Source organism: Taudactylus pleione, unplaced genomic scaffold (genome assembly GCF_031769625.1).
Source record: "Taudactylus pleione unplaced genomic scaffold, aTauple2 ptg000757l, whole genome shotgun sequence".
NCBI classification, from domain to species: domain Eukaryota; kingdom Metazoa; phylum Chordata; class Amphibia; order Anura; family Myobatrachidae; genus Taudactylus; species Taudactylus pleione.
This window is the reverse complement of record NW_028285159.1, coordinates 5,441,460-5,450,000: the sequence shown is the minus strand read 5'-3', so window position 1 is coordinate 5,450,000 and position 8,541 is coordinate 5,441,460. Positions and strand designations below refer to the sequence as shown.

Genomic DNA, 8,541 nt, shown 5'->3' with positions numbered 1-8,541 from the left:
GAGGGGAGGAGTGAAGACCTCCCGAAGATAAGAGCGCAGCGGTAACAGTTCCGGCGGCCGCCAGAGGTTGACGTGATCAAGGAGGAAGAAAGGAAGAGGCGGCGCTGCTGGCCAGGTTGGGCCAGCAGCAGCAGAATGAAGCTGAGGAGAGGGCTGCAGGGGTGGAAAGAAAAACTGCCAACTAAGCTCCCCCCCTGCCCCACACTCCCCCGCATCCTCTTCCACCGGAATGATAGGCGGCCTTGGGCCACCGATAATTAATCCCTCCCTAGACCACCAGGGTTATCGGGCATTAGGCCCGTGGGATAAATTCAGGCAATAGGCCTGTAGGTATACAAGTGGGCACAAGGCCCGAGCTGCATAGGGGGCATTAGGCCCAATTGAAAGTATCTGCCCCACAAATAGGTGTGAGTGACCTGGGCATCTGGTCACTAAATGGCAAATAGGTGGGTCACTACTGGGGGTCAAATACTGGGGGCACTGCATAGGGGGACTAAAAGGGCATTGCTGTGCGGCATAATGTGTAAAGGCCGGGCATTTATCCTTTAGGCAATAATAGCTATATTTATTAAAGGGTTATTCATAGGCTAACCATACTATCACTTTAAAACTGGACACTCATGAATTTATTACAAAGGTTCCGTGACTGGCTGACTTCATGCCTGGATTTCACCTGGTTTTAATGAGCCACAGAACCTGTGTAATCCGAGTGTCCCAGCTTAAAGGGATGATATGGTAAGCCTACTTATTCACTATGGGTTTTGTGAACAGGCAAGTCATATTGCCTGAAAGATCATGGAGGCATTAAAACATGCATTTCAGGGGCATATGGGTATATCTGATGCTGTTGTGGGTATCAGATGGGCATTTTAGGGGCATGTGGGAATGTGTGATGGCATGTGGGGAGGTCTGAGAGGTATAAATTATGCTGGGACCCAGAAATGGTCAGGTAGGACCCCATTTTTATTTATTTATTTTTTAAAGTGCTGGGTCCCACATATTTTGTCACTCACCGCGATCACTGCTGCTAGATGTTCGCACCTTTTTCCAGGGTGTTCTCAGGATTCAGCCTTCCTTTGTTCCACCAGTGGCTCCTTGGGATTTGGTGGGGGTTTTTCGGGCCCTCCATTCGAACCGCTAGAGTTGGTGGAACTCGAGTGGTTAACTGTTCAGACTGGATTTTCTCCTGGCAATTGCTTCGGCCAGGAGTGTCAGAATTGGGGGCGCTTTCCTATCCTCCTCCTTTTTCTGATATTTTACCAGGACAGGGCAGTGCTTCGCACTCGTCCGGGTTTTCTTCCTAAGGTGGTTTCTAAGTTCCACATTAATCAGGAAATTGTTGTGCCGGCCTTTCAATCACCTGATCTTTCTGCTGTCGAGGCTTCCATGGATGTGGTCCGTGCTCTGAGTTTACGTGGACCGGACTAGTTCCATTCCGAAGTCTGATTCCTTGTTCGTCCTCTTGTTTGTTGGCAGGCCAACCCCTCCTTTGAAAACCAATCTATCACCCGTTGGCGTCGTTTGGTTATTTGTGAGGCTTATACACGGGAGGGTTTGCCTGTTCCAGCCTCTATTAAGGCTCATTCTACTCGGTCTGTAGGCCCCTCGTGGGCAGCTAGCCGTGGCACCTCCGGCTGTTCAGCTGTGTAAGATGGCCACGTGGTCTTCCATCCAGACCTTTCTGAGGTTCTATGCTTTTGACACCTTCGCCTCTCAGAATTCTTCCTTCGAGTGCCGGATTCTCCTTTCAGCACAGGAGTGTCCCCGCCCTTAGTTGGACTGCATTGGGACATTCCCAAGGTCAACCCTATGGACCCTGAAGAAAATGATATTTTGTAATAACTTACCTTTGTTATCTATATTCGAAGTCCACAGGGCGCCTGCCCTGACGCACCTGGCTTCATATGGGCTGTGTGGCTGGTCATCTGTTTTCAGTCTCCCTTTCTGTGAGTAAGGTTCTTGTGTGTTCCAGTCTTCCTCCTCCGACCTTGGCTGCTTACCAACTGAGGTGCCTGTGGCTCGGCGGCGGGGTATAGAGAAGGGTCCATAGGGTTGACCTTGGGAAGGTGGTTTCATCCAATGATACTGACCAGTTTTTGAATAGGCTCTACAAGTGTTTTGCTGAGCTGCCACTTTGGAACATTACAGCATCTCCAAATTGGTTGAAGGAGATAATCTCTTGTCTTGCGTTAAATCCTATCCTTATAGTTTACTGTCCCCCAGAAAAAATAAATAGACACCCAACATTTTATGCTCTAGTTCTCCTTTCACGTTTTGGTTTTTCTAGGATAGTTTTCTATTTTCTGTTGGGGTTTGGTTAGCAAAGATGATGGACTTTATTCTGGCAGGGGGTTATAGAATGGTAGAATTTTGAAGTCTGTTGAAATATTAAAGTGCATGACTGCCCTCCAAGATCTCCATTGTCACATATTGGATTTATAGAAAACTGTTTAGTGTACTACAAAGTATTTTTGGTGCTGCAATTTTTTGCCTAACTGTAGTATAGTATATCTAGGAATAAAAGGAAATGACAGCATTCCTGTGTAAAATGACAGTTGCCATGTATCATTTTTCTCAATGAAAATGTGCTCCCCAGATGGGCTTTTCATAGAAGATCCCATACCATAAGATCTAGTATGGATTTATGTCCTTTGTGTGTCATATTTTTAAAATATTTATCGCCTCTTTTTAGGTACTGCTACTCTGAACGAGACCTTCGACTACATGGATTCTGTATCGGCCCATCAGAAATGTACAGTTGAAGATGTGGGACAATTAATAAAATTGTAGATTATTGAAGATCCTCTATTATACAAAATTAATATCTGTAAATAAATATTAGCAATGCAACATAAATTGCCAAAGTTTACATTCTTTACTGCCCAAACAGTACTAAACTTGTAGGTTTTTTTTTTTTTTGTCTTAATTAAGAGATATATTTTCTTCTGTGAATTGAGCCTTACATTTTGGATATTAAATGCCCTTTATAATTGGAAATACAAATCATTTTTATGTACATACACGTACAGATGTGTCCACATACAGCCGCTGACACTGTAACCTTGCATTTCACATGCAGGTACACCTGTACACACAATATAGGCATTCTGCATATCCTTCTAACCAGCAGAAGCTGCTTGTGCATCCTATTCGCATCACTTTGCAAATAAGACTTAACAAGTTGGACGTGAAGATGCTTGGTGCTTCAGAGTCGCACTGCGCTCGTTTTTCTGTTTAATGCGACTTGTACTGCATGGAGGTAAGATGTATACAGAAGTGTCCACATACATAAATATCATGTGTATTACACACTTTTAAACACTTTTTTTTTCAATCCACCCCTCAGTCTTTTAGCTCCTTTTAAGACCGTCTGGTTTGGTTTAGTCACTAAGGGCATGTCTATGCAGTTTCTGACCATTGTACTGCACAATGAAAGTGAATGGGGAATGCCATTCACCAATCTCTCCAAAACAATTCTGCTGTTAAAGCTGCATGTCATACCATAACTGCAGAAGCAAAGTGAATTGTAGCTTTTAGAGTACTGTGATTTTCTGTCTAGGCAGTGGCCGTTAAGATTGATCTAACCCAGTGGTTCTCAACTTCAAAGTTTTTATAACTGATATTTTGATTTCTGTCTGTGTGATACTTACAGACTCAGTAAAATGTATCAATGCACTTGTGCATGACCTATTGGTGGTATTTGAGGACGAGTTAAGAACCACTGATCTAACCCTTTTCCTTGTGTTGACCACCCTAATTTTACTGTAACCCTGATACTGACATGTACAAACCTGATGTATAGATTTCATTTTAATATATCCCTGATTTTGACTTATCTGCTGCTTTGTAGCCCCATATGCAGCATTAGCTTTTCTGTAAGATAGGACCAGGCGGCTAGCCTTCGAACCCTTTGTGCATCAGAGAGACTTGAGCGTCCATGATGGACAAATGATTGGACCACTTTTGGTAGGTACTAACCTCTGCATATTGGGAACATCCCACAAGGCCTGTCGTTTTGGAGATGCTCTGACCCAGTTATCTAGCCATCACAATTTGGCCCTTGTCAAAGTAGTTGAGATCATTACACTTGCCCATTTTTGCGGCTTCTGACACGTCAACTTCAAGAACTGACAGTTCACTTGCTGCCTAGTATGTCCTTTGTCTTGACGGGCCATTGTAATGAGCTGATAAATGTTATTCACGTCACCTTTCACTGGTATTAATGTGATAACTCCACACACGTACGTACGTCTACCCGATTACTGTGGCCCTCAGTGATTGGGACATGTTGGAGAGCAGAGTCGTGGTTGCTATTTTTAGTGCAGACTCTGCTGCACTGAAGCCGGCAGGAGGGGGTGCCCGTGGGCTGCCTGTTCACTGATGGCCATAGTTTGGAACACACTGGGGGGGGCGGAGCTGTAGTGTAAGGGGGGCATTTCTGACTGGTTGCATCTGATGTGATCACATCTGACAAGTGGTTAATGACCTTTTAATTAGTAGTTTAGTGGCGCACCTGGTCCTGTGAGCCTCTGCTGGCGCCGGGCGCATGTTAAATAATCAGCACAGTCTGCTGGTGCGTCCTGTCGCATCGCATTACAACTTTGATGCATTTTCAAAAAAAAAAAAAAACACGCCCAGCACTAACAATCTCACAGGATCTGATGGCTCACTCATGCCAGGCAAGTTGGGCTATGTTTTTTGAGGCTAGACGTATGAGAACATATCTTTAGGTAAACATCCAGAAATCTGGCTGTTGGGAAAGTGCATGTGTGGGCATGTGACAAGCTGGGACTGATTCAGAGTTGCACACAAGCTAACTGCATGTTTGGAAGCATTGTATGCACAGAATCTAATGTAGAGTAGCTATTCACTATCCCTGTACATCTGCTTTTTGATGTAGCTGTTATCACTATAATACCCCTTTCAGACATACAACCCGGGAAATTTCCTGCTCAGACCCAGGAATTTCTCCTGTGCAAATTCCCGGATATTTGGTCGAGACCCCCCTTTCACACTGCAGTGTCTACCCAGGAAATTCCCAGGTACACCCCTTTCAGACTTAAGCCAGGTTTTTTAGTTTTAAATATTACCTGCCTCTCCTCTTCCTAACCTATCCCCTCTCCGGCAGCCGCTGATGTCATCATCATGCAGCAGGCAGCCATCCAATCAAAGTGCAGCCTCTATCTATAATATAACGCCTATCTACCCTGGTGGTCCAGTGGGACTGCGGGCGGTGTAGTGCCCCCAGTAGTAGTAGTACCCCCCTTGTAGTGCTACTAGTAGTAGTCCCCCCACCCCCCCCCTCCCCTCCTTGTAGTGCCCCCAGTAGTGACGTCTCTCCCATTACCCACTGCGGGAGCCGGAAGATGGCTCCCGCAGTGGGAGCAGCAGCAGCCGCCGATGAGTCTGACTCTCAGCGGCTGCTGATTACAGCAAACATAGCTGCCGGCTCCGGCGGCTGTGTGTTTGTGCTGTGTAGCGCTGACCGAACTCCATCCGGTCATCGCTACACACGCGGGCAGTCTGTCAGTGACACAGACTGCCCGCGACCCGGGGGCACATGGCACCCTGCTCCCCGGCCCAGCCCGCCACTGAGCGTAGAGCGTCCTATAGGACACTCTACGCTGTCAATGTAAAAGCTGCTTGGTGCTGCCCGGGAGTAGTAAATTCCCGGGTAGGTACCTTTCAGACAGACTCGGGTACCTGGTAATTTGGCCGAGGCAGGCCAAATTCCCGGGATTCTCGAGATGTCTGAAAGGGGTATAAGTGCTGGAGGAAATCTTATCTTCAGTACAAGAGATCAGTCTGAAATCTGATGCATCTGTAATGCTGGGTTCACACCTCAGATATATCTGCAGCTCGTGTGAATTGCAGATGGTGGTTTATGCACAGAAAAACTCATCTGGCCAGGGGCATGTTGCGCCCCCCTCCTGCTGCCTCTGCTGCATGTGTATGGGTGGTCGGTACTTTTTGGCAATAAATTAGAAACCATTTTACTTAAAATGACAATGTAAATATGTAAGATTACCTTAGGCTAAATGAATTGGGTATATAATGCCATCTGCAAAGCAGCAGTACAAACAAGCCAGAAGTTATAAACTTGGCTGTCAATACAGTGGCAGATACTCTTCAGGGAATTTGAGGCAATGCTACAGGAGAGGCAATCTGCGACAATGACTACTACTCCAGTATCCTGACATGTGCCAGTAGGAGGCAGACTTCTAGAGTTTACCAGTCCGTGGAAGGAATCTGTTTGAGATTGTTGGGTTCTGGAAGTAATCACAGGGATCATGCACTTTCCCAACAGCCAGATTTCTGGATGTTTACCTAAAGATGTATCGTCCTATATCTAGCCTCAATAAACCACTTAGCGAAACTTGCCTGGCGTGAGTGAGCCTTTGGGTCCTGTGAGATTCTGGTAATGCTGGTTTTTTTTTGCAGAATATGCGTCCAAGTTGTAATGCGATGTGACAGTACGCACCAGCAGACACTGATTATTTAATATGTGCCTGGCGCAGATATCCCAAAAACAGATTTGTGGAATCAAGGCTTCCAGGATCAGCTTTGGAGATCAAAGTTTTAGAAGACCTCCTAAGAAAATTGATCAGATTGAAAGGTGTGGAAATTTGTCCCACGGTCAGAAGAGAAGAAGTTTTTATTCTCCAATTCTGGTAGAAAAGACTACAGGAGGATTCCGAACATTCTTGGATCTCAGACAATTAAACAAAGGTAAATAATAAAGCAAAGAAAAACTGTTTGAGCACTCTTTGTAAATAAATATAGAGTAGATAAAATGTAAAATTTTACTTTTATTCCATCTAATAAAATAAATGCTACCTGGTATCAAACACAAGACAAACCAACATATAATCACAAAGATATCAGCAAAATGTACATATACAGTAAATATATCAACATCTATTATAATGTGGATCAATCACCCTAATATAATGCACCTATGTGACAAATATATGTACTGATATCTATATTACAAATTATAAAAATCAATCCTCTGCATATATGGTGAAATATGATGAATACATATTCATTATTAATAGATTTTCACAACATAATTCAAGTTTGTACCCATAATTGTATCATAAGGTCTACCAAATTTATCATATACACGTCTGAGGATATACTCATATAGGAATGAGAAAAGTCAGGGTAAAGGACTGCATATCCTCAATCTGCTGCTCCCCACCTTTGCCACATGACGTCAGGCGTCCTGAATGAAGCAGGATGCCGGTGGCGTGAACCCCCCCCCATTATTTTGGCAGGTGTTTGAGTGCTGCTGGAGTGCTTGGCTGAGACTCACTGCAACTTACAGGGGGATGGCTGTCTATCGGATAAGCAGTTAAATTGGGCTTCCTCCTCCGACCTTGGCTGCTTACCAACTGAGGTGCCTGTGGCTCGGCGGCGGGGTATAGAGAAGGGTCCATAGGGTTGACCTTGGGAAGGTGGTTTCATCCAATGATACTGACCAGTTTTTGAATAGGCTCTACAAGTGTTTTGCTGAGCTGCCACTTTGGAACATTACAGCATCTCCAAATTGGTTGAAGGAGATAATCTCTTGTCTTGCGTTAAATCCTATCCTTATAGTTTACTGTCCCCCAGAAAAAATAAATAGACACCCAACATTTTATGCTCTAGTTCTCCTTTCACGTTTTGGTTTTTCTAGGATAGTTTTCTATTTTCTGTTGGGGTTTGGTTAGCAAAGATGATGGACTTTATTCTGGCAGGGGGTTATAGAATGGTAGAATTTTGAAGTCTGTTGAAATATTAAAGTGCATGACTGCCCTCCAAGATCTCCATTGTCACATATTGGATTTATAGAAAACTGTTTAGTGTACTACAAAGTATTTTTGGTGCTGCAATTTTTTGCCTAACTGTAGTATAGTATATCTAGGAATAAAAGGAAATGACAGCATTCCTGTGTAAAATGACAGTTGCCATGTATCATTTTTCTCAATGAAAATGTGCTCCCCAGATGGGCTTTTCATAGAAGATCCCATACCATAAGATCTAGTATGGATTTATGTCCTTTGTGTGTCATATTTTTAAAATATTTATCGCCTCTTTTTAGGTACTGCTACTCTGAACGAGACCTTCGACTACATGGATTCTGTATCGGCCCATCAGAAATGTACAGTTGAAGATGTGGGACAATTAATAAAATTGTAGATTATTGAAGATCCTCTATTATACAAAATTAATATCTGTAAATAAATATTAGCAATGCAACATAAATTGCCAAAGTTTACATTCTTTACTGCCCAAACAGTACTAAACTTGTAGGTTTTTTTTTTTTTTGTCTTAATTAAGAGATATATTTTCTTCTGTGAATTGAGCCTTACATTTTGGATATTAAATGCCCTTTATAATTGGAAATACAAATCATTTTTATGTACATACACGTACAGATGTGTCCACATACAGCCGCTGACACTGTAACCTTGCATTTCACATGCAGGTACACCTGTACACACAATATAGGCATTCTGCATATCCTTCTAACCAGCAGAAGCTGCTTGTGCATCC

At 43.7% G+C, this 8,541-nt stretch overlaps 1 protein-coding gene and 1 long non-coding RNA gene across 2 annotated transcripts in view; both read left to right on the top strand.

The window, feature by feature from the left end:
• Positions 1-2,856, top strand: part of HAUS6 (HAUS augmin like complex subunit 6) — an 80,258-nt gene extending 77,402 nt beyond the window's left edge. The window contains 1 exon segment of the mRNA XM_088457327.1: positions 2,693-2,856. Coding sequence (XP_088313453.1) covers positions 2,693-2,790 — 98 coding nt within the window. The 3' untranslated portion in view covers positions 2,791-2,856.
• A 3,705-nt stretch (positions 2,857-6,561) lies between these two features.
• On the top strand, positions 6,562-8,250 carry LOC148477036 (uncharacterized). Its single transcript, XR_015872576.1, has 2 exons — positions 6,562-6,729; positions 8,087-8,250. It is a non-coding gene; the product is annotated as an uncharacterized LOC148477036 (long non-coding RNA).
• The last annotated feature ends 291 nt before the right edge of the window (positions 8,251-8,541 follow it).